Here is a 26,797-nt window from a genome sequence, read left to right as displayed (position 1 = left end):
TTCTCTCTTTTTTCTGTCTGTATGTATCTATCTCTTTCTCTGTAAATATCTATTTTTTATTTTTCTGTTTCTCTCATCTCTAGATCTATATATCTTTTGCCTGTGTCTTTTCTCTCCCTCTTTCTGTATCTGTGTCTCTTTGTCTCTTCTCTCTCTCTCTCTCTCTCTCTCTCTCTCTCTCTCTCTCTCTCTCTTAAGAGGAGTTAGGACATTTTATTTCCTAGTGAAACTGCCCTATTTGAAGTGTGTTTATATATATATATATATATATATATATATATATATATATATATATATATATATATATATATATATATATATTCTCCCTACCTGTCTCAAACTAAATAACCACAATCCAAACTATCAAAACTCTATCCACTCTCTCAACTGACCGCAACTCGCCTACAACAACCCACATTTTGAATGAAGCCTGTGGGGTTTCCAAACCCCGCGCCAAAATCTGAGCTATTTCCCGAAGCAGTCACGTGGTACAGCCGGGCAGCGAGGCTTCGGACGTCATCGTTTTCGGCTCCTCCCCTAAATGAAGCAAGCCTCGATACGCGCTTTACGGAAACGCCCCCTCCATTACTCGACACACGCCTCGAAGCCTCGGCTCATCACGTAACATCACTACTCTTCTGATGTTTTTGGGTGAAGTTGTTCAACATTTTCAGGAGCAGAGCAAAGCTTTCACAGGCTTTTAGCAACACTTTAAAGGTGACCTATTATACGTCCCCGAACAGACTAGGACACACAGAGGCTACACAAAATGTCTTCATTACAATTTTTGCACAAAGTCATTCGTAGATGATGATCTTTAAGTCAGGTCAGTTCTGTCTATCTTCAGCTTTCAGAATGAAAGGCCTGTTTTAAGGCCATTATCACATTAAATCCAAATAAACTGCTGCCCATGGCCCTAGTTTACCTTTAGACTTGCACTAGAGATTGGCTGCAAACAGATGAAAACTTATACAACAACGTCTTTGAAAAGCAGAAGTGTAGACAGCTGCACAACCAACAAGAATACAGCAAGTGGTTTCTGGATCGTGAGGGAACGACTAACGACTAACGACTCGTCTCCCGCAGGAGCCGTTGTACAGAGCATACCAGCTGACCAAATGTCCTGGAGCTCAGCTGACATGCTGGAGCTCTTCTTGGGTTGCCAGATAATGGTCGTTGCTATGTAACAGGCGATAGCTGCTGATTTGACATTACATTCTGGAGATGTTTGAAACGGCTCATTTTCCAGACACCAAAAAAAACAAACTTATTGCCCAAAAACAGATGTGAGGATTTCTTGTTGAGTGCTTGGGTAGTTCTTAGAATCAGTAGAAACTCAACTCAAAGTACAAAATTGTGCAAAATGTGAATTCTGCATAAAATGTCCCCTTTAATGACAAAATGATTAAAAGCCTTCATCTTCATCAAGCATCTTTAGCCCTTAGAGAGCCATTGTTTGTGCAAGACAGCAATCTCCTCTCTGATTGGTTTGGACATTTCTCTTCACTTAGTCATTAGATAATTTTGGGTACAAATACATATTATCAGAAAGTACAAATGGTTAAATGCACTTTCTTGCAGATACCAAATTATGAAATGTTTGAATCTAGTTTGACATGATTGTTTATCTTATGTCCAATGGCATAATTATTTAATCCAGAAGTTTTTTCTGCCCTTGAATTTTAACTTATAAAATAAATTTTTAAGATAGGGTGGAGAAGCTTTGTTAAATATTCAGATTTTAACAAACTGTGAGCAAACTGACAAATGAGAAAGGGATGAAGAGATTTTGAATCTGAACCTCTAACCTCTGAGCACCAGTTTTCCTCCATTTTCCAGGAGTTTTCCTTTGCACTGCAGATTTACTGGCTTTAGCTTTTCCGACGTGGGTGTTTTTATGAATATTCCTCTCACAAAGTGTAAGTTCAATTACATTAGCATCTTTTACAGCCGAATGCAAAACAATAAACTCCGTAGGAGAAGCAAACGAACTGCAAGCCAAATAAAAAAAAAAAAGGTTTAATGTGAAAATACTGAAATTAGCAACAGAACTGGAAACAATACAGAACAGCAAGGAAACTATTTATCTAACTGCAACGGCTGGAAGCATTGAGCCGAACTAATTAAAGAGTTGTCAAGGCAATTATGGTGACAAAACTCAGAGACAATTACAGTCAAGAATCGAGGTGAGACAGACAGCATTAGAGTTTAATTAGTGACTTACTGCTCTACTACAGGTCAGTACCACAGTATGAAACTCACAGTGAACGGTGACGTTGATGCTTTGGGACATCCTGGTCCTGATGGCTCCCGGGACAGAGAAGCTGACCTCACAGGAGAAATGGGAGTCCTTGTCCTCCTTCAGTATCCTGTACTCCAGGGTGCTCTGCACAGAGTAGAAGCCTCTGTACTCCCGGGTCACCAGGGTGATCACGTTTACCTCTGGAATGGTGCAAACACAGCAACAAACAATGTCAAAATGAAGTTTTTGACCCAGCTCATGCGAACTTTTGTGGCTGAAAATATTAGAAAACTTGATTATTCAAGTAGGAGGAAAAGCCACAGGGGTCAAAACTTACGTCCTACTTTAGGCACCAGTGGCTCACTATCCTTGTACCAGGTGATGTTGGGTTTAGGAAATCCATTTCGAACCTCACATGATGCCACCTGGAGGGGTTTTTGTACAGTTTCAATTATCCAGATTTTTTTTTTAGGATTTTATTGCATTTGTTGACCTTCAGACTGAGTTGACCCACCTTAGACGGCATCGTGTTGGTCACAGAAATCCCATTAGGGACCCCTTCAATTTCTGAAGCCTCTGGAGGAGCTGAAAAGCGAGATATTTGGTAAATTATAACAGCTACATTTGCAACTGAAGACGTTTAAGGTGTTTAAATCTTCTATTAGATTATACTTTGTCGTTTTGTGCGGTGTCTTACCAAAAACCCTGAGGTGAGTCTTGCGTTCGGCATTGCCAGCCTCCTGCCCGTTGACCTGGCAGAAGAACTCCTTCTCGTCAGAGAGCTGGACGTTTTGGATCAGGAGTGTGTTTCCTCTCTGGTCTGAGGTCACCTCGATGCGGCCGGTGTAGTCTGTGTTGTTGTCGACTATCTGCTGGTTGACGTCACTGTAGAAAATCCGCATCCGTGAGCCGTTTCCTGCAGATCTCTGAGAAACCAGGTGGGAACACTGAATTAAAACATCAGATGTTAGGCAAGTCAATGGCCTTCCAGAGGCGTTCCATTCACAAAACAAAGAGACGGCAGAAAGAAGGCTTACACTCATCTTGAAGTGTTTTCTAAAAGGGACTAGTATTACAAGTTGTCACATATAATTTAAGGTTGGATAAGTAGGAAACGAACCACTGAAGAGATTATTTTTCTAATTTGTCAACGAACATAGCAATTAATCAAGGTTATCAAAACTAGTCACGACCTACACTGATAACAATGTTGCTAATGCACTAATAGCACAGCTAACTTTATGTTTAGCATTTTTGCTAACTTTAACTTTGTTAACATTAGCGCACCTAGCTTCCCCTGAATTTGATTTACCTGGATAAATTTGAAACCGTTTATTTGTAAACATAAAACTTAAACTCAAGACTTCTTTGTGAACTTAATGAAGCTTATTTGGCTGTTTTGCAAACTTTCAGTTGAATTAAGTTTAACGACTGTGTTAAAGTTTTGGTTATCGACTGGTAAGCACTCTTAAAGCAGCTAGAAGCTTAAATTCATCCTCTTATTTTAAAGAGGGTGAAGACTGATCACACAGCATTTCCTCTCCTTAAGTTGTTTCTTTTGTTTCTCTAATACCTTCATTTCTAGCAAAAATAGTGGGACAAGCAGACAGTAGAGAACAAGATGTACACAAAATTAATATCTAAGGGAATTACAGAACATGTACATAATGTCAAAATTTTAAGTGGTGTTCAAGGATTGTAGCCTTTTAAGGGCAGATATAGTTTGAATTGTAGCTAACGCTTTAGCATTACCTTCCGCTAAATATTGTGTTGGTGATGCCTTTAGAAAAGGTGGAACTAATGTTTATATTAATATTTTAGTGTTAGAGCAACTAACTTTTTAATTATGGTTGCCCACCACTGCTGCTGTGTTGGGATTAATCAGATAAATTTGAAAACTGTAGGCATCAACCTGCAATTCTCCATGGAATATTACAGCGAACTAAAGCTTTATGCTATAAGTGAAGCAGAAACCATGACTGTTTCTGGAACAGCTGGTTCCAGACGGACACTGTCAGTTTACCCACCACAAACCACTGGATTATGACGAAGCTGGGCTCTTCGTTCACACCAGCGAAGCTGTAATGGCAGGGGATCTCAGCCGGGTCACCGAGGTACGCCTCCAGGTTGTCATTCATAGTCAGTTCCACTTTGCCCCACACTGAAACACACATTTAAATGCGCATAAATCGACTGGAAAACTCACAATTGCAATAAATCAAACATCCATTTCATAGCGACTGTGTTCTTTCTAACTAATTTTGACCTTTAGCTTTATTCTCAGTGCAGTGTGCTCGGCAGATCGCTGTCCTCCCAAGCCGATCTGGAGACACGTTGGCACAAAGAAAGAAGAAAAATGGTTTCTTGTCCACATGGCATCGTTTTCATCTTCCTTCTGCCTGACTGACTACAGGCACAAAACCACATCTTGGCCAGAAAAATCGGTTCCCTTGGCGTCATTTTGGGAATGCAGTCGAAGGAAGGCTGGCCAGTTCGACGCTGGGCTGTTGATTCAGCGTGCCAAGAGCTTTTTCAGCCATGTTGAACTTGGCAGCTGCTCTATTGGTCCATTCATGCAGTGACAAATAATAACAACAAAAAAAGGATGACACCAAAAGAAAGTCATTTTTTTCTCTTTAATCTGCTTTTGGGGAATCTTAAAAGAATACCCCATTTTTTTCTCACATGTTCTCACACTGCTGCTAGGTGCTTTGTTATGTTCAGCATAATGTAGCTTAATTTCCTCAACTCATTAGCAAGTGGGACTTTGTTCTCACGTTCAGTGCTCATAGAAATTACTATTATCAATTTGGGCCTTTCATTTATTCATTTGAACCGCATAGGCTGTTTAAAATCATAGGAATTAAATGCTGATGTTTGAGCTTCTTGTGGATTTTCACCAATACACACAGTAAAAATTATTTTAAAAATAGGCTCAAATATATGGGAGTGCATCTCAAAAAGTTAAAATGTCACAGAAAGTTCGATACTATGATTCAATTAAAGTAAAACTCATTTTTTTATTTTCCTTATGCATTTACTTCTCAATTTTGAAGATTATGGCTTAGAGTAAAGAAAAGCCCAAAATTCACTTTATTATGAAAAAGGAATGCTACATAAGAGTAATTAATAATGTATTAGACCAACATTAGACACTGACACCTTGATGAAGAAGTTGGCAGTTCAGTGCTACATCTAAAAAGGGTAATGGAAAGTTTAGTGGAAGAGACAAAAGGTGCATTATTCAACAACCAAGGAGACAAAGGCTGACTGTTCAGCCACAAAGACATAAAAACGTGTTTGGTGAAGTTTAAAAGACTAAAAGTACAAACTAGCTGTCAAGCATGGTGGTGGTAGCGTCATAATGTGGGTCTCTTTATTCTTTTTTTTTTGAGCTGAACATTTGCCAGAAAAAAATTGTTTTCTAGAAAAAAACTTGGAAATTGTCTGAGTTTGAAAAGTTGAAGATTAGAGAGTTTTTACTTCTTTTTTTCTTCCGAATCTCCAATGACCTTAATAAGACACCAGTTTCCACATATGAATGTAGGTTAATCAATCAATCAATCAATCAAATTTATTTGCGGAGCACATTTCAGCAACAACGCAGCTCAAAGCGCGTTACATCATGAAAATATAAAAACATTATAAACACATCACACAGACAACAATTGTGAAAACCAGAAGCGCACATTTTATTTTGTCAAGTGTTGTCATTAAAATCATCAATTCACATTTTGTCAACGTTCCAGTTATTATGGTCCAAAGTATTTTCACCCAGGAGCAGGAACTGCAACGTTTTGTTTTTAACAAACAGCTTTAAATGATAAAGAAGGAACAGTTAGGCGGAGCTAAAGGTCAGGGTGCTCCTACATGTTTCCAGTGTTGGCTGAAGCAGACCATGCATGAAGGCGCTTTAGGAGGTCAGTTGCCACCCTGCTGCCTCCATTCAGCCTCCACCACCCACAACCCTCCTCCTCCTCCTCTTTTTCATCACCACCAATAATTTCTCAACTCATTTTTTTTCATTTCTGTCCCGCCTGCCTCTGGCGGTGCTCACCCAACCATTTCTTTAAGAAAACGGGCGCGCCATTGTTCCCCCACCTGGGTGGAAAAGACCTCCACCCCCACCCAGCAGAGGTTAAAACCAGTTCACCTCGCCTCCAGTTTGTTGTTGTCGACTGCGATACAGATGATCTGAAAGGGCTTTGAGACAAGAAGGAGATTAAGGAGGCTGAGGAAGAAACCACGTCGCAGAAGTCAGTGTAAAAAACGTCGTGTCTCCTTGGGGCCATACTGGTAACTTTTCAGCTAATCCGATTAGCACTGGGGGGCTGCTGCGGATTTGGCTTCCAAAGCCAACCTGGGGCCGCTCTTATCTGTTCCTGTTGTGACTTAATGCAGCACCAACACACATGACCCATGATCTGCAGACCCTGACAACCAAAACTGCTGCCCGTCGGGGCGCTGCTGAATACATTTGTGTCTGTCTGCTGTCTGTGTCTGCGTTATGCAGAGATAATTCATTCAGGGGTAAAGAACAGGAATCCGTTTTATTTTCTGTATTTGTTGACAGAACCTGGAATCATTATAGTTCACTAAAACTAACAAAATAGCATAGACTGAAATTGAGAAAACATGCAGAAAAACAGTAAACAATGAAATAATGGGGGACTAGAACTAACTAGAACTAAATTATAAAACTAAAACATGTTGAAATCACATTTTGTTTTTCTGTTTATAAATCTATTTATTAGCTGATCAAACTGCTGTGAAATGTATTTTTCCCCCCGACAGAAGAGGTTTAGGCTCCATACCCCTCCTGGTGGTGGTTACACTGGAACCACTAAAACAAATACCCTCCTGGATTGGCTGCTTTGCAAATGCCAGCCAACAGTGTGTCAAGTGGCCCTGAGGCTAAATATTTCAGCTTCCCAAACTGTTTTTATACAGAATATGTTAGACAGTGAGCACACAGCTGCTAATTCGCTAACAGCGCAGCTAACTTTTAGTTTAGTTCAGTAGCTAACTTTTTAAATATATACAAACTAGATAAGGGCTTGAAAAGTCTGTGAAAAGGCAGATTTTCAGTAAATAATTTGGAGTCACATTCCACAGAAAAATTCAGGATTACTGTGTTGTAAATTTGTTCTTCAATAGAGAATTTTTAACATTTTTATTAATGAACTTCACAGCACTTCAGCACCTTATTTACAACATTTAATGTTCGGGAGCGAAAGAAACCATTTGCATCTTGACCCAGACAAACATTGGGACAATTTTCATCTCTACAATCAATCCTGACACTTCAAGGCCTTCACAAAGAAAGCAGAATAAAGGCAGATAATAACCTTTCAGTTGTTCCATTCAAGAGACAGACTCACACAATGCCCTCACACCACTAATCTGACAATAAAGAACCAAATGAGGGGGGCACTTCCAGGACAGCCTTTGCATACAGTTACTCATTATGCACCAAACAGGCAGACAATACCCTCAGATGCTAACTAAAGTGGTCACTATTACTGGATTTTCCCATTCCATTAAGGCTGTCAGCTTAGGTCTCCAGTAGATCTGCAGCTAAACTCTGATAAGAGTCCAAATCACCTTTGACACAACAAACCAGCCTCATTTACTCACACTAATCTCTCACAAGCTCCATGAGGCATGAAATTAGACTGGATGCTCCTAAGAACATAAAAATGGCATCTTGGAAATGCTGTTTAATCCCTCATTTTCACTGTACGGATCAGGGTAATTGTTGAAGATTTGAGAAGAAATTAAAAAGAAATTAAAAGACATATCACAAAGTCACAGAACAAAGGGTTTTAAATAAAGGCAAAGCATGATTTTGTTTTTTTTACATTTTGTCATGTCACAATCTGAAACTTTTATATATTTTAATTGTATTTTATGTAAGTAGAATATGAATTTTATACATTTTTTATAAATAAGAACCTCAAAAAAGCTTTTAATATTTGACTCTAGGAAACAAGTGTGAAACCGATCTTGTGTTCCTCTGCTAAGGTCCAAAAATCAGCCATTGTCCATTTTCTCTCTGCCATGAAAGAGAGCTGACTGACAGATCCACCCGAAAGGTCCCGTCTGCCCAGATGTGATAAATAATAGAAATCTCACAACAACAAAAAAAATCCCGCTAAAAGTTGAAATTGGGAGGTCAGGCCTTTCAAAGATCAGTGATTGGCCATAAAACTGGAATCGGTGCAAAAAAAACAATTACTAAAGGTTTAAAAGCTACGAATACTTTTACAAATTGCTTTAAAGTGAAAATTTCTTTGAGAAAATATGTGAACGGATCAGCATTTTAAGAACTTTTAGTTCCTGCAGACCCAATCTGAAAGTTTTACACCAGCACTAAGAGTCCCTCAGGGAGAGGAGGGTGTAAAAAGCCGGCATGCAAGAGTGGATAACATGCAGGAGTGTTTCTCAATATGCAGCCCTGATGTGCTGCCGAACACCTGGGGGACTCCGACTACAGGCTGACATCAAAGGCCACGCATACACACCGCCACACAGAGAAAACACACACTATGGGGATGAGCGCTCCTTGTCCACCTGATGTGCTTTCAGAAGCAGCATCTGGCACAAATCTCCCTGCAGCCTGTTCCTGATGTGTGTGACAGTGAGGGGGCTGGAGCTCTTTTCTTTCACACACAGAGAGAGATAAGGAAGTGCTGCAAATCTCCTCAAAGACACCTCTTTATGTATCTGAGTCCTCTTCTTACTTCAATGCAGCCGCGCATGTCAGGTCAGAGCCTTCGTCGGTCCTCCAAGGTCAATGAGGAGGTGAAAACTCTCAGCTCAAGACGCCCACAGAGAGAACAAGGCTGGGACACTTTGATGGACAAGACATGGAGTCTGTAGACAGAGCTGCAGTAGTACACTGCAAAAAATTTAATCTTACCAAGTATTTTGCCTAGTTTGTTGTTCAAATATATTAGTACACTTTAAGAAAGAAAAACTATCTAGCAGATAGCTTTAAGCAAGAAATTCTGTAATATTGATAATATTGGCAGATTATTTCACTTATACCAAGACATTTTTAATGTGTCATAAGAAAAATAATTGTCCAGTGGAACTAACAGTTTTCCATCAATATTAAGGGATTATTGACTTAAATGCAGTTATTGTTTACAGTATAGTGATGTAAATCAACCTGAAGAAGTCTTTTTCAACTGGGAATGTTTTTCCAAGAATGTGTGTTTGTGGCGATGTGAGTGCTGTGCCATGCTGTCACAGCGATACAGTTACCTAAACATAAGTAATAAATAGTTTGTTTTTTACCATAATCTTTGTTTTCACAAAGGTACAACAAAATAGAGTGATAAAGTTTGAGGTCTGTATCACCCACCTCTAAACACCAGCTTTTTTTTGCATGTTTTACTCTATAAAAAGCAAAACAAAATGGGTCAAATTCTGCAAAATCGGAAACTTTATTTAAAGACTTCAGAGTCTATGTCCTATGTTTAAGTCCATTTATTATTAAGTTCAGAAGAGAATAATGCCTGATATTTTTATATGAATAAATGATTATGTTAATTTTTTGACTTTAAGTAAATATGATTGTTGTTGATTTGCTAAGTTATATAAAACACTATTTTCATATTCAAATATCAATGAAAATGAAATAGTCATGTAATTATAAGGGATAATTTTGTATTTTCATTCTAAACTCAAGTAATTTTTTTTAATCAAAATTGGAAACTTTTCTGAGCTGCTTCACGTCATTTTAAAATCTGGGGGGAAAAAAAGCTGCAATCTCTGACTTTGAAAGAATTGCTAATCATTCCCTCTGCTTCGCAACTTCTTCTATAGCTGTGTAAATATTTCATCACCACACCCGGTGGGTGAGACTTCATTAAAGGAGCAACACGAATGTTTTATTTATGCTTGTATCTGATGTTCAACAGTGAGTGTGGCGTGTTCCTCTGCGTCTACGACCCACCAATAAAACCCCCTGCAGAGCTGCTGGGCTCCGGCATGCAGGTTGCTCTCCAGATACAGGATGGATAATTAAAGGTCAATGGGCTAAACACTGCATCATGGGGGAGTTCCTTTAGCTATCAGTGTTAAAAAAACAAAACAAAACCAAGCAGTTAAATGGAGCTTGACAGTAACAAAGTTCCCTGAAAGCCGGTATTGAAGTGATTGAGCTGTGCATTACAGGGAAGTGCTGGAAATTTAAACATTAATGAAATGACGTATTCGTTCTCCAACAACCCTAACAACTGCATGCATCATCTTTTACTTGAGTTGCAGCAACATTAACTCAAACTGGCCTGGGAACAAGAACACATTTAGGTCAGTAGCTCAGGAATACCAGCAGCAATGGTTCGGTTTAAGAGGAAAACACTCAATATAATTTTATTTAACTTCCATTTTAAAAATGAAACATTAGCTCAGGGACAGATAATGGGATTTTTGTTCACTGAATGGATTGGTATGCTTAGATAAAAGAAGGAGACTTATGCAGTTCATCTTGTTTACGCGCAGGGAACATTTTTAATAAAGCAAAACTAAAAAATAAACAAGACTTGACTTGTTCCCAGTCAAGTCTTCTTCTGGTGCTGGAGTTGAGAGCAGGAAGTAAGCAGAGAGGCTTGCCTTGAAAACAACAAATCCCCTTTTTGGTTATTGTAAAAATTTGTGTTTAAATGTAAAAAAAAAAAAAAAAGAATGTCATGCTTATTTAATCTGTGCTTATGCATAAGTTTTTGGTTGGGACTTTTAAAAATTTAACACATAGATTTTAACGTGTTGAACATCTTAGCGCAGTTGCATTTCTTTTTCACATACCAAGGTTCCAGACGGAATATGTTTCTGGTACGCCTGTAAATCTGATGCACAAGCAACTTCCACTAACAGTAATGGATGACAAAACCACTTCTCTTGGTCAACTGAGGGTTAATTATTTTTTCAAAAACAATCTGATGGGACACCGGAAAGTACTATGGTTGTGTTAAAGCTGTGCTAAAAGGAGTTAGTGAAGTTATTCAGGACTAAAATAGGATCTCAATGCTGACATGCTAATGCTAATGTTAGCACCCATGGTCTACATTTCTAAACTAAGCTGTGTTTCTGGTCTTTTTACAAGTGTGCACTGCTGGGAATGTAAAAATGTTGAGTTAAATCAGAGCAACCCTTCAGTATTTTCAACATTAAAGTCGGTTTTTAAGACCCTGGTTACAGTGCATCATCTGTTGAGTCACATTTGTGCTTTTTCTTTTCATTTATAACACAGCTGAGCCAATTCTCCTGAGCTGAGATTCTGAACTGCTACTTAAAGCCATCAAAAAAGTTTTGAAAAAATGACAGTTTGAAGGAACAACAGATGCCTTGTTGTCGTGGCTGAACTTTGAACTGCAGGGAAGTTTTTAAACTAAACATTCATAGTTAGTGGTAAAGTTTTCTGCAGCCTTGTGTGACTGATCATTCAACCCTCAGAGAGTAAATTTAATTTTCATCATATGAGTCCAGTTTGAAAAATGTTAACAAAACTGACATTTTGAGTGTGAAAATGGCAGTGGTTCCTCTTTTATCTTTATTAAAAAGTGTGAAAGAGAAGACATTTAGGTAAGAGCGTCCAGGTATGAGATGCTGGGCGTCATCTTAACACTATAAATAGAAGACCTTTTTCCAATTAGACCTCTGATGACAGAAATCGACTAGAAGCTGCAGTCCAACAAAGGCCGTCTATCCTGGCCGCTGTGTTCATCGTCACCGTGCTGAAGTTGCTGGAAAACCTACAAACCTCAAGGTAGCTAAATCAGCTCCTGGTTTCAGCTTCTTCTTTATGAGTATCACCGGTTCACAGAGACTTTCAGATATTAAATTGTTAGAGAGTTTGTCCTGCAGTGCAGTTATGCTGCAGAGAAACGGCTAGCAACAGAGTAAAAAAAAAAAACAAAGTAGGGCTGATTAACTCTGCTCATTTACATACAGAACCACATTATCAATCAGCAAAATGAATATATTCAGAGGATTATCTGTTTCCCAAGGTTCTTGATGAGTCTGGGAAGCTTTTGCATACAATTATATACAATTTGCTTTAATAGTGATTACAACTTACACGTTTATTTCTCTGAAGGCATCTATAATGACTTTATTTATTACTTCATTTGAACCATTTGCAAAGTTCTGGGTGTATTTGTATTCAAGCAGGGTCTGCCCTGCAACAAAGGCTTATTAGTGCGTTCCTTCTTCTTTTATCCCATCAAGCAGACATGAGGCGAGCTGTCGGGCAAGCGTGCCACACCCAATTCACCAGGATCAAAACCCCAAACCCCCCCATCAGCAAATCCCCTGCTGGGAACCCTAATGCTCTCAAAGAGAATATCAGAGTGATCACAGGTGCACTGCTGGGTTAATGAGGAGGAAAGGCTACTTACTGCATGTGCCCAGGCCAGGCCTACCTACAACCCCCCCAACACACACACTGAAAAACAACACTGTTTGGACAGAACTCTGTCTCGTTCCCACTGAAAACCTTTGAACCCGCTAAATAACCCAGCTGGTTTTCCACAGAGACACCAGAAAACCTGCATCCAACTACCAGAAACTCACGGCTGAACAACTGAGACTCCAACAATGAGGAAAGTAACACAAAAATGGGTCTCATAAAGACATTAAAATCAAAATTATTACTGATTAACCACATTTTTCAGGCCTGATTACTGACAGATCAACAGACTAAAGGATTCACTTAAAGGGACAGTTTTATGTGTTTCATTTTATAGTCCAAATGTAACTCTGTTACCTTCAGTTATCAAAAATATGCTGTACATATGAAAGAATTTGGGCATCTGTCTCTTTAAGCAGCTCCTCCTCTTTCTGACACTCTGCTTTCAGGAAGTCATCATAACAGCATTTCTCCATTAAGCCTTTAACAATAATTTTACCAGCGTTTCACTGAGAAGTAGCTCCTATGAGTTACACCAGGTGTTTACTAACTGCTGCTGCTAGTCTGAAGGAGCTGTGTGGGAAAGGTGACGCTCAGGCAGAGCGAGCGTTTAGACAGCCCAAATGACATGATGTAAGGCTCAAAAATGTTGATTTTGGCCCTGCCCCTTTAAGAGGAACCTGTTTGGTAACATAAAGGAGGCCAAAAGTTCTCAAAGAGCAACGCGCATCATGCCCGGATCTAAATTAATTCAAGAGCCGGCGAGAAACAAACAGTCCAGAAAGGGTTATAAATCATTTTAGGCTTTGCATAAAAATATTGATAAAATAAAATACTGATAAATCTGGCATAACAAGAGAGTTACAATCAGATATCAATATCAGTCCAATTTGTCATATTTTTGTAGTTTAGAAAATTAACCTGTAACAATAATTAACCTGAAAGTTAACAGGTTAATGAAATTAACCTGTTAACTTTCTAAGTTAACCTGAAGAAAAGTTATACAAAGATCTGAAATTATATTCAATATAATAATAAAGAGGCAGACTCACAAATACGCTTCTAAAAAATGTCTATGCTCCAGGTTTTAGTTTATGTGTTCAACTTCAATCAGTTTAATAGATTGAATTCTGACCTTGACCAACCTGTCAAGCTTTGAAAATGCTGGGAATGTTGCTTGGAATGAACGAACAAAAGTAAAATGGGGATGAAGAGGTGAAAATAGAGCAGGGGACGAACGTAAGAACGGGGTGGAGCAATACAAGAGATTTACAGCACCTTTGTTCATCACACTCAGAAACTCATCTGCCAGCCATATACCACCATGATGATTTCCGCCACCCGTTTGTTCAGACCGGGATGATGTGAAATTTATCGTGTGGTTCGTCTGTAAAGCTGCACTTACACCATAAGCATCAACTACTCAGCCGCCCGCCGTGTTCAGTCTATCTACTGTATCAACTGTATAAATAATCCCGCAGCTCTTCTCGCCATTCGCTTTGAACCAGCATCTACCAGAAGACAAAGGCTGCCGTACTCCAGGCATTGCTCCAGTCATTTTAAGGATGCTTATTGGTTCCCCTAAAATGATGAAAACCCGGGCATTGTCATCAATCAATAAAATCCCCACGGGCCGAACTTGAAAATTATGCCGCTAACACTTAGCATTCGTCAACAACTCATAGACGGAAGTCAGAGCTCCACGCAACGCAAGTAATGTCCCGGCCGGAACACGGTGCGCTAAATAATAAAACATAAACTAACGAAGCTTCGAGGCAGGTAAATTTTCCAGGAAGAATTTTAATAATCGAAGTACTCGAATCACTCGAGGAATCGCTTCAGCCCTAAAATCCTTTGTAAGACTTTGGGACCTCATCCTGTAGCACATAGTTCATTTGAGTGTGCTGAGTCTCTAGGATCAGAACATTCATTCACAAGATCTGTTCACCAGATTACTTAGTTCATTTGTACAGAACAGGCCAATCTGCACCACACAGAGCTGCTCGCTGCAGCACAGTTTATCGCTAACTGTTTATAAAAGCTATCTGCTAATGTGTCCAATAAAAATAAATACAAACAACCTCCCATCCCCATTCACGAATATTAGAAAAACAGAGTGTCTTCAGTCAGAGGCTTCTTCAAATTTGCTGTAATACAGACTGCTACAGTAAAACCTTCATGCCCACAGCCATCACCATCTACAATAACTCTTGAATTTTGAATTAATATGAGTTGCAACAGCATTTAATTTCTCATTGGAATTTATAAAGTATTTTTAATTGAATTCAATATATATATAAATATAAATATAAATATAAATATATATATATGCTTAATATAAATTGAATTTTCTTTTTCAGTTCATTTCTGTTCCCATTAGAGGTGAATGGAAAAGTGCCCTGATACACAGTGGACAAGTTCTCAGTCCATTAAAGGCACTGAAGACAATGTCACATACCAATGGTATCTTAAACGCCAGTCTTCCTCAACATGTGAATAAACACAGGTGTAAACAGTAAACAGCCGAAACATTGAAGGTCAGCGATAAATAAAGACCTTTAAATCTCTTGATCCAGCTTGTTTGAGTTGCAGAGGCTGTGGCTGCATTGGCATCCCTTCAGTTCAAAAGAGACAAAAATTAGCATGTCTACAAGTGTGTCATTTTTACTGCTAACCAGAGCTGCATCAGTTAAACATCTGTGACCGCTGCAGTCGTTTGACCTGCTAATGAATGGTGGCTGTACTGGTTCCCACTGAAGAGGAAAGTCAGAGGTCAGAGGTTACCAGTCAGTTTTTTTCCGGCGTGAGAGAAGCTGAAACTGGTGGCTTCTGGTGACCAGGCATTGTATTTTGATTATCTGCTGTAGGTCAGAACGCTGACCTACAGCGTTTGAGAACGCTGAAGTTAACTAAGACATTTGAACACATTAAATGTAGTACTAGGAATCCCAAGCACACCATTAAGCTATGATCCAAATGGATACACTTGTACTTCAAGCAAACATGTATGGGTGTTTGTTCAAAAATGGGTTAAAGTAGAGCATGCACCGCTCACATTTACTCATAAATCCAATGTGATACAAACTTTGATCGGTGATGCTGGGATGTAACAAGAACTCAATCTCAAAGTGTTAAAATGGCCTAATAGTTTTTTTTATCCACAGAACAAATCATTGGTAAAATCAACAAACAACTGGCCTTGCTGTCATCTGGTAATACTATCCTTACAAGAGTATTTCAAATTTTTTCCAATGAGTGTGGTGACTTTTATACTTGGATTGGTCATAACTAAGCTGAACAATTCAACAAAAATGAGAGACTATTTTAAACACAGCATAAGAAACAGAAAAAAACATTTCTAGCTGCTGTGGGGTTTCTTTCACACTGCACTGTCAAACCAACTAAACCAGGGGTCTCAAACTCCAGTCCTCGAGGGCCGCAGTCCTGCAACTTTTAGATGTGCCTCTTCTGCACAACACTTGAATAGAATAATTAAGGCTCTGGAGAACTAATCTACACAAGGTGGAGGTAATTAAGCCATTTCATTCCAGTGTTTTGTACCTGTGGCACATCTAAAAACTGCAGGACTGCGGCCCTCGAGGACTGGAGTTTGAGACCCCTGAACCAAACCCTTAAAAAACCTGTTCCCCTCCTCGCCTGTAGGGGCACTGTACCAAGAATCACTGAAGGAAATGGCCTGAAAAGTTCTGAAGAACACACTGAGCGCATTCCCTTTTCACTAAATGTAAACAAAAATATAAAGGTGTCAGATTTTAGCAGTTGTCGGATTGCTCTTTTGTTTTGGTGAAAGACCACATGCCATTTCTCCCACTAGTACTGCATAGTCCACTTCCTGCTTTGGAGCAGTCTCCAAACAAATCAGACTTTCTAGGCAAACAAACTAAAGTTTGACTAGACAGATTGTGTGAATGCACCGTATCTGAGGTTTGAAACTGGGAACTCCTTTCAGTGGTACAAGACTGCTAACCACTGCTCCACCATGGAGCAAAAACACAACAGTCTACAAAGAATTAGGTCACCTCCTTCTTCCCTTTTAGGACTTTTCTGTTTGAATTAGTAATTGACAGAGATCTGCTTGGTTCCCTTATAAATCAAAGGCAACGTTTGGTTGGTTTCAAAGTGATTTTATCTTTGGTCAAAAGATGAAAGACAGATAAGATGACAGCTCTGTAGCTGCTGGGCCACAGTGGAATAAGACAGAATCCACAGTCAATAAAGGACAAATAAAAATATTTTTACAAAACAACCAAAAATGTCAGGAGGTGACGTTATGTCTGGTTATTTTGTAAACCGACTGAATGATTTTATAAATGTTCTGTGAAAGAGCAAAGTACAACCACTTGCAGATTAGGAAGAGTTCACAGCAGACAGTGGAGGAGTGGGGGAGGGAAACTTGTGAAGAAAGGGCAGCAAACAAAGAACATGTGGGTTTTAGCTGCCAGTTGCTACCAGCAGGCAGAATAAGGGGATTTACAAAGCTGTGAAAAACTAGAGAACCTACTTGATACACCAACACAAAATAATACAGAGGTGAAGCAGAAACTAACTTACAGTTTTAAAAATGCAATAAACCAACCCCAACTGTGAGTAATTTAACCTTAGTATGAAATGTCGCAGTTCTATAAAGGTTCTGTTGAATTGAGGTGTAATATCGCGTTAAACCACTGGGTGGCAGTGCTGGTTGAGAGTGTTGGGTGGCATATCTTTTGACCTGCTACAGCTGTTTGTATCGATACTAAAATAATGGTGTTAGCATGTCGTCGCTAGCATGCTAATTGTCCTGCTAGCTTAGCAGCTAACTTCTATTGTAATTTCGGTTGGTTCTGCCATATTTTATGTTATTGCTTATGTAGCCACCCATAAAAAGTAAAACTTATTGTAACTTTAGGTTTATGTTTAAGGGCTCCAGATTGTATGTAAAATGTCTAGTATATTGTGACTGAATGAAAATGACAATTACTGTGAGATGTCAGCTCTCTGCTAAATGAAAGATGGTATAAAATGTATTTTGGTGGGAAATACACAGATTCAGTGAGCAAAAGTTTGGAATATCTTACAATATCTTATATATAAATGCTGAAACGTGTGCACTTGGGGTCATTGTTCCAGCTCTCCATCAGAAACTGAGTTGAAAAAGTACAACATAGTAATAATAGAATACACATCCAGTCTGACTGAGTGAGCATGAGCCATTTTACAAAGAAGAGTGAGAAAAAACGGCATACAATGTTGGTAGAGACATCCCTCAAAAGACTCTCATCTGTAACTGCAGCAAAATGTCAAGGGAGCTAAACACAGGTGGACAACAACACCTTTCAACCTTTTATCTGTGGAAAATGTTGAAAACTTAATTTTTCTTCCACTTTACTGTCTGTGCTTCACAACAGCCTGGAACGTGTATGCATGTAAACAATCAGTAAAAGTCAAATGCTGGACATCAACCTTCATCAGAGCTAAAACTCTATTTTCACAACAGCCTTGTCTTGATTATTACATGAAAATACTGTGAGGAACTGATAACCACCGACTCCTTCAGCTTCACTGGGACTCCTACACCATGTCTTCAGACAGACAACGCAGCGTCTAACAAAGATACATCTGTGTTCAGAACTCATAACCAGTTGCATTGTTTGATATGAGAGCGGTGAGCGGTTTGGGCCAGACTTTATCTTGATCTCCAGACTGGGAGACTCCAGTTCTCAGGGCTCAGCAGACAATATTCTCCACTTGTTTGACTCAGTGGGCCACAGCATGCCAAAACCTTGAGCCTGGGTCGTCGTTATGACTGGATTCCCAGCCGTCGAGTGGCCCTATGTCCCGCAGGGCCGGGGGAGGTGCGGTTCACGTTGACACAAGCAGCTGTGGATAATACTAAAGCTGCCCCCGTTCCCATGCAGCCGAGCATGGGGGCAGTTGGGAAGGGGGAGTTAGCAACACCTGTGGGAAGTCCATTTGTCAGGGTGATTTGGGGGAAGAGAGGGCAAACATGGGTGGGTAGTGGGTATGTGTGTGAGTGCAAGGATGTGGGGGGGAGGGAGGATTTAGTGAAACGTTATCACAAGACCACACACAAGGAAATCTCTGTTGATGTTCCTTCTCACACACACCTGTGCAGCTATAAAAAAAAATCTTGCACTTCCTCTAAACCTCCTCTGGCGGATGCCCAAAGGCAAAAACATTTCTCTTTTTTTAGTTCTCAACACCCAGCTCAACAAAGGAAACTTTCCACTCAAAGATCACTGTCCAGGTAAGCATTGGTTCTACAACACAATGCACCAGTCAGACGTCTAGTAACCATAAATGTCCCATTTTCAGTCTCAAATAGATCAAAGTTAAACATATAAGCAGCAGAATTTCTTAAGAATGAAGGACGGTTTCCTTTTTAAGAAATCTCCATTTTAACTCATTTCCAATGACTGTCAAAAAAAGAGTGCATTCACACCTGCTGTTTAGTTCACTTGAATCATACTGTAGTTCTTTTGTCTAGAAAATCTGGTTCGTTTGAGGAGGTGTGAATGCGTAATTAATCTCTGATGCGGACCAAAGAAAGCGAACTGTAAAAACTTCAGCCTAGGTTTGGTTGAAGTGAACTCTGTTGTGGTTTGAATCCATATGTGAAAAGAAATCTTAGCCATTCATTATCTACATTGGAGTCAACGGGCAAGAGGCTGAGGACACCCTGGACAGGCCCCCAGTCCATCGCAGGGCAACACAGAGACAAACAACCTTACACACAGTCCAAGGAGAATTCAGAGATCAATCAATCTGACAGTCATGTTTTTGGATTGTGGGAGGAAGCCGGAGAACCCAGAGAGAACCCATGTATGCACAGTCCATGCAGGAAGAACGCAGGCTGGGATTTGAACCCAGGACCTTCTTGCTGCAAGGCAACAGTGCTACCAACTGCACCACTGTGCAGCCTCGTAGTCATATCTACTTATCTTATCTTACAAATTACTTAGAACACAGAATATATGATTTACTTCATCAGTCCTAATAAAATAAATCAGTAAGTTATGATTTAGACTGTGACTGATTGTTACATGAAACAAAGTAAGACAAATAAATAAAGTTGTGATGAGGTTCTACCAAAGAAAGCCATACTAGTTGAGTATCAGTCAAACAGTTCTGTCTGAGATTAAGCTCTTTTGCTCTGATATGTCATATCAGTGTTTATAAATACTAAATAAATACAAATTTAAAACCATTTACATTTAACTGAATCCCTTTTGAATAAAATAGAAAAAGCTAAAGAGTCTGAGAGAAAAAAATCCTTTAACTTGGTGCACATGGTATCTTAAGTGGGGAGCTTGAGGATACAACACTGGTTTTATCAGTAAACATCTACTGATTATCATGGGAAAACAAAAAAGAAAGTTAGATAACCAATTTCTTAGCTGAAACATACATAAATTAACTTCCAGAGACAAACAGATGGGGGAAATCCTTCCCCCTGAACACTCCACTTTGATTCAGCGGTTGATCTTTTAACAGCGTCCAATATGAAGGGCGAGGGAGTTGGGGGAGGATTTGATATTTAAGCATCTCTTTATCCTCTCCCTTTTGAAACGTCAAGTTCAAAGTTACACACCAGCGGCCTTGATCTGTGAGCTAAGACGACCCGAGGAATTACCGGCCGACTGCTAACCGCCCTGACATGACAGCTTAGCGGCGAGACGCCGCGCGAAACGCATGGAGTGTTATTAGCTGTGATTCTTTGAAAACCGGTAAACAGATCTTTGATGTTTGCTCCCCAGGTTCCTGTCAGACACATCTAATCAAATCAAAGCTGTTCTTTTTTACCCTAATGAAACGCTCATTGTGTTTTGTGCTAACTGAATTAAAGTAATCTGATTGGATACTTTTTCAGGACGTCTGTCTGGAGAACATTTGCACTCCCACAGGGTGAGGTGGGAAGACATGAACAAATACCTCTTTATCTCATTTTCAAATTTCAAAGTTACTTTTTCAATAATTCAGTCAATTTGTTTCACCATGTATTAATGTCATCCCATTCTTATTTATGTGCAACTGCATATAACAACACAAAGTTGACCAAAGTGCTGCACAAAAGGTATCACAGAAACAAAATTAAGTCAATAAACGTAAACAACTAATGTTAATATCACACCAGATTAAGAGCCAGGGAATAAAACTGTTTTTTAAAGTAAGGTTTAAACAAATTAAATGAAGAAACTTTGAGTTGTTTAAAGCATTTTTTTTTATACAATGTGAAAAACACAAGGTTACTTGTTTTGCACCTTAAGTTATTTAGATCAACTATGGGGAAATGCTTTTAAACACTTTGTAAAACAATTCAGTGTCCTGCTGAACCAGAGCACTGTTACAAAAAAACAAACAGCTTTCATTGGATCCTATAAAAAAAAGAGAACAGATGGCCCAACTTAAATATGTTGCATTAACTGGTCACAAGTAAATTAGGTTTATCTATGTAAATGTATTAAGTTTAAGTTGTCATGCTACACAAATGCAGATAAAATAAGTTTGACAAATCCTTTTCCCTTTTTTCAGTGTAATAAAGCAAACAACAGAGTAACGTGCGATTGTTTCAGAGTACCAATCAAAAATCCCTCTAAACATGAGCCAGTAATATGGATGGACAGACAGATGAATGAATAATGTCAAATGTTGTAGATAAAGAACAAATGCCAAATATATCTGCCTATTTTAAAAAAACATAAAAAGCAAAAAGTGCGAACAACTTATCTCTACAAATTTATCATGTGAACAAGGTGACAGGAAATAAAAACTATTTTCCGTATCTAAAACCTGAAAAATTAGTCTTAAATTTTATACTTTTCCATACTTCTTTACTCTATAGACACGTTCCATGATATTGCTTATATTAGTAAATTTCATGCATGTCATCTTTAACTTGTCATCCAATGTAACAGAACAGATCTGGTAGCAAAATGAAACCTGCAGATGGAGCTATTATTCATTTAGTGCAGTGAGGCCACAGCAAAGGGGGAGAAAACTCAGGAAAAACATCGAAGAATAACTCAAAACCACTCATATTCTTCTTTTTCCTTGCTCTCTGTGTCAACTACATTACACACAACCCGTTACCATAGCAACCGACTGACAACAGCTCCGCTATTGTATCAGTATTCAACACCGTAACATTTTCATGTTTTCAGGTTGATGTTTATCTTGCGATTATTAGTAAGGGATCATCTGAACACAGCAGTGGCTGATTAGCTCATTTAAACAAACTTCTCTACTGATGATCTTTTGGGTCCTGTTTTTCTCGTAACTGAATAAAAAATAAAAAAAAACACTAAATTCTGCAGCACAGCTGCATGCAAAGGTTGTCATAGTCAAGCTAGCATAACTGATCTATTTCGGTCTCCTTTGCTATTTTAAAAAAAATTAAAACTCTTTCCTGAGCTTTTGTCTAGTTGTTGTAATGTTGACAATTAGTAGCAAAGAATGCGTTCTTTTTTCCTTTATATGTAGATTTAATATTTAGCGTATTATGTTGACAACTTGCCAGCTAAAACCAAAGGTAGTCATCATCGGCAGCAGTTGTTTGCTCTCCAGCAGGGAGCTCAGGGCAGGATCTTGCGCACATGACGTCATGATGCAACGTGTCTGTAAGAATCCTGATGTGGCATCCCTTAAGTTTGAGTTGAATCTATGTGTTTGTGAAGTTTAGCAAGTTAACTTATAGCCAAATGAAGCTTGATGCCCTGCTGATCTGCATCTCTTTACACCCTTTTGAAAACATAAACCTAAATATTTAAAGTTTTTTCCTGCATTATTTAGAACACTGCAACGGTGATAAATATCTCTAACTATTTATTATATAGCTTTTTAAGTGAATAAAGCAGAATAATGTGCTTAGCATGTAAAGGACAGATCCCATCCTCAGATGATAGAGGGATCAAATGCCTGAGGCAAACGCTTGAGGCAGATTGAGAGCACAGACAGCACATGAAAGCCCCAGAGGCTGAACAAGAGAACATGCGGACTAGATAAGTGGGAAAAGGCTGAGTCAGAGCTTAAAAAAAGAGGAAAAATAAGTTTACTTCACGATGCTTAAGAAGTTATGAAGTCCATTAAAGTTGATTCAAGTGTCAGCTCATTTTTCGTCACTCTTTTGAGTTTGCAGAGATGAGGCTGCTTCAGCCGCCGTAACCCCGTCAGCACTTCTTAACAGCAAGACTTCCTCCGCCTGAATGCAAGGGAACTTATGGAAACGGTTATAAAAAGTTTTCAACGCTGCATTGGCCAGGGGACTTCAGACATTTCTGAGGAATCCCACCATATTAAAACCAGGATGTAGAGTCTGAAAGACCAGGGAGCAAGGCATTGTGGGAAACGTGTTATGCAGTGACTTTTTTTGTAGCCTGAGGGGAAAAGGCATCTAAAAGTTAGAATATTCACTAATACCATGATTCCTCTCATTTTTTCACCTCCCTTCTTTAAAAATGTTAAGTATGGAAATAAATTAAAGAGGAATGAACTTCAAACTTAATAAAATAAAGAATAAAAACTTAATTTCAGAGATAAACTGAGATCTTGACCAGGTCAAAACCTGTGAATAACGTTAAGACAGAGAAAGACTTTTAGGCTAAACTAAAACAGCTCTAAAAAAACAACAACAAAAGAAAAACAATCAGTCAGACGTTTGGACACATGACACTAAAATCAAATTTAAAACTTATTAAGACCTTTATTAGCGCCATCATGAATGAAATCTAAAACCTCTGACATTTTTTAAAGGTATTAAAAATGTGATTTTCTATTGTACATTTTTGTCATGATTAAAAAAACAAACCATTTTATAATATTGTATACATAAACATAAAAACTGTGGAATAGATTGTATATATAAATATATTTATTAAATATTAAAAAATGAGGAAAAAATCTGTAAAATAAGATTTGAAATACTTTTAGTATTTCAAAATTAATATTTTTGTAAGAATGTAGAGAAAGAAAAAGTACACAACGTGAGATTAACTGTAGCTCATTCTTAATGTAGTTGAAGTTATTATTAATTATTACGCTTCCATTTAATCTTCTTCCCTATTTGTCATCTCGGCTTACATATTTAAGACATTTTTTTTTAAATCATGAATTTAAGATATTTAAGCCATAACAGAAGGTGTGGCATTAAAACTGATTGTTATTGAACTTACAAAGAGGACAGTTTCTTACTAATGTGTGAAACGTGCCTTAAGCATCCAGTGTTATTTTTGACATTTGCTATGTTCTATTTAAAAAGCAGCAGTGTGTTTGTAAAGCTTGTCAATATCCGTGTTCCCGGTCTCTGCTGGGCAGCAGATGCCAAACTGGCTGGAGGTGAAGGAAGCCCATGGCGTCATGACTCCTCCAGCCCTGCAGGGGGCTTTGCAGAATCCCATTATGTCAGGGAGCTGCTTGTTCATACTGCTTTCAAATCTCCAGAAACAGTTTCCAACAACAGTTTCACTAGTTTGGTGCCATGTTTGTAATTACTTGAGATTTATAGTGACAATATAAAACTGCAGCGATCAACTGATGAGTGTAAGACAATCAAGCAGCCATTATTTATTAAGTGGTAGTCTGGATGGGGTCTGTTTCATCAATATGACTGAATATTAGATAAGTATAACAAGCTGAAAATTAAACATGGGGTTAATCCCCTCACCAGAGGGATCTTAAAGCTGAACTCACATGTTTTTATGGCATTGTTAGCAACTTTTACAGAGAAAAGGCAGGAGAGGTGTCTTTGCAAGGCACAAAAGACTGATAAAACACTTTATAGTCTGAAATTTTCTGTTACACAGAGAGTGATCTGTTTTTGTGTTTTTCAGCAGTTTCAGATAATCAAACTAATTTCAATGTCAAACAAAAGTATCCAGAGTAAAGAGAAATGCAGTTAAAAATCTCCCTTGTTAAATCATAAATAAATTGGGATGAACCACATTTTTTGATAAGCTAGGTTGCAATTTTACAATCCACATCCAACACCACTTACTAGAGAATCTGTAGAATCAAGTTCTCACTTAAAAACAAAATGTCTGACAATACGAAGCAGGTAAAGGTTTCAAAACACAACATCCTCCGATCTACAGAAATTGAAGAAGAGATGAAAACGTTATTCACATCTATCAGTCTGGAAAGGCATTTCTAAGACTTTGGCTCAGTAAGGTGAGACTTCTTATCAACAAATGGAAAAATATGGGACAACATGTGCTTAAAAAGAAACGGAACAACAAAACTAAACTGATGCCTCTGTCAGAAGAAATACACTTTCTAACTTTTTACTGAAACGAGCAACTTCAAACAATCAAACTTTAAATAAATTTATCCAACCAATACTTTTAATTTTGGAGCAAACCATGAAAGAGAAGTTGGGATTACAACCACGGAGTCTCACAGCTGTAACTTGTGTTTTTTCCACCACAGTTACAATCTGAAACAGCATGCTAATATGCTAATAGCAGAGCTAATTTTTCACATGTTAGCGTTTCTGGTTAACTTCACAAACATTTAGCATGCTTAGCTTCTTGGCTGTTTTATAAACTTTCAGTTGAGTAAAGTTCAACATGTGTTGAAGTTTTGGCTAGTTGTTTATATTCATGCTCTTATTTTGAAGTGGGTGATGTTTATTCTGTTCCCAGAATGCATCACTGTTCTACAGCAGTGGTTCTTAACCTTTTGTGAGGTACCGAACCCACCAGTTTCATATGCGCATTCACTGAACCCTTCTTTAGTGATAAATAAAATATATATGTATATTTTTTTTCAAAACTGAAGACACAGGTATATGTTTTTTTACTGGTGCACAAAATGAGCCGTGCATAAACATCACCTTCCTCAAAGAACAAAACCAACAAACTACGGTATTACTTTATTCTGGTTTAGCAAAGGTTAACAAAATCTAACCGCTATAAAAAAAATTAAACAATAAATGAAAGGTCTCTTCCAAAGAATCACTTCCTGGAGCATAAACTGTACAGCGAGGTGTGTAATTACAAACCTGACCTGTAGAGGATGATATGCTACATAGTAGAACATGTACTACTGATATATGTTTACCAATATGGTGGAAATCAGTCCTTTAGTGCACTAACATTAGCTTCTGCTAAATACCATGTTGGCTTAGCACTTTAGTGGAAATAATGTTATTGATTAGGATCAGCACAGCTAACTTTTACATTAGTGGTGCACACAACTACTGAAGCAACATGAAAGCGCCTCTAAAGTCTAAGAAAGCTTGTAACAACACAATCCTTGCTGTTGACTTAATCTGTATCTTTTAACCAAAACTGTCAAAACATGAAAGGCAGCTGGTTTAAAGCGCCAAAAAATAACTTTGAAAAAAGCATTTGCTCTATCCGCTTCCACAAATCCTGAAAGCAGAAGTATACATTTTATTTCATTCATTTAATTAAAACGTTAGTTCATTTTATTCACATTAATTCGACAATTAATGTGATCATCAAAGTTTAAATTTTGTGCCTGCACACAAAAACAAAGATCACTCTTTGTTTAATTTGTTCAGTTTAAAGTTAATAAACTATAAAGAAGTGGAAGCAGCTTCTGAAAACATTTCATTTCTGTTCTTCAATGGCAGGTTTAAAACATATGAAGGGCACTGAACGCAATCTAAAGTGGTGCAATGAAATGATGCAATCATTCAAGCCCACCAAAATCTGGGCAAAGAGCAGAGAAAATAAAATATCTAAGAGCAGCGTTGAATAAATACCTGTAACAGTTACTTCCTGCAGTGTTTTTGAGTTCTCCTTGAATCTTAATTAAAGTCCCCTGTGTTAATGCAAGCAAGAAATGCTGTTAACGTGGCAGTGTTTTATCCAGACTACAGCTTTAATCAGGCTAATAGCAGCGTATTGATGTGCATGTAAACTCTGATGCATCAGGAGAATGAATAACAACACTGGACTGATCTCAGAGGAGCCCCCAAGCTGGAAAAAGACTAAATGCAAACTAACGTTAAGAAAAAGAAACAGACCTGGAACTGAACTCACAAGACAAATCCTCACTGGAAGCAGAAGTTTCACTGGAAACAATCTGATTAAACCATGCAGACACTCACACAAATACACCCAAAGATTTGTATTAGTTCAAAGAGCTGAAAAGAT

General features: G+C 38.4%; 1 protein-coding gene across 1 annotated transcript in view; it reads right to left on the bottom strand.

The window, feature by feature from the left end:
• The window catches only part of mcama (melanoma cell adhesion molecule a), a 72,616-nt gene that overhangs the window by 26,445 nt on the left and 19,374 nt on the right, over positions 1–26,797 (bottom strand). Inside the window, exons 2-6 of the mRNA XM_044141487.1 lie at positions 4,270–4,403; positions 2,940–3,168; positions 2,757–2,827; positions 2,580–2,667; positions 2,263–2,442 (exon numbers count right to left, since the gene is read on the bottom strand). Of these exons, the coding sequence (XP_043997422.1) occupies positions 2,263–2,442; positions 2,580–2,667; positions 2,757–2,827; positions 2,940–3,168; positions 4,270–4,403 (702 nt within the window). The remainder of the gene's footprint in view (positions 1–2,262; positions 2,443–2,579; positions 2,668–2,756; positions 2,828–2,939; positions 3,169–4,269; positions 4,404–26,797) is intronic.

Source organism: Gambusia affinis, linkage group LG15, assembly GCF_019740435.1.
Source record: "Gambusia affinis linkage group LG15, SWU_Gaff_1.0, whole genome shotgun sequence".
Lineage (NCBI taxonomy): Eukaryota > Metazoa > Chordata > Actinopteri > Cyprinodontiformes > Poeciliidae > Gambusia > Gambusia affinis.
The sequence above is the reverse complement of the archived record's forward strand: the minus strand, read 5'-3'. Positions and strand labels throughout refer to the sequence as shown.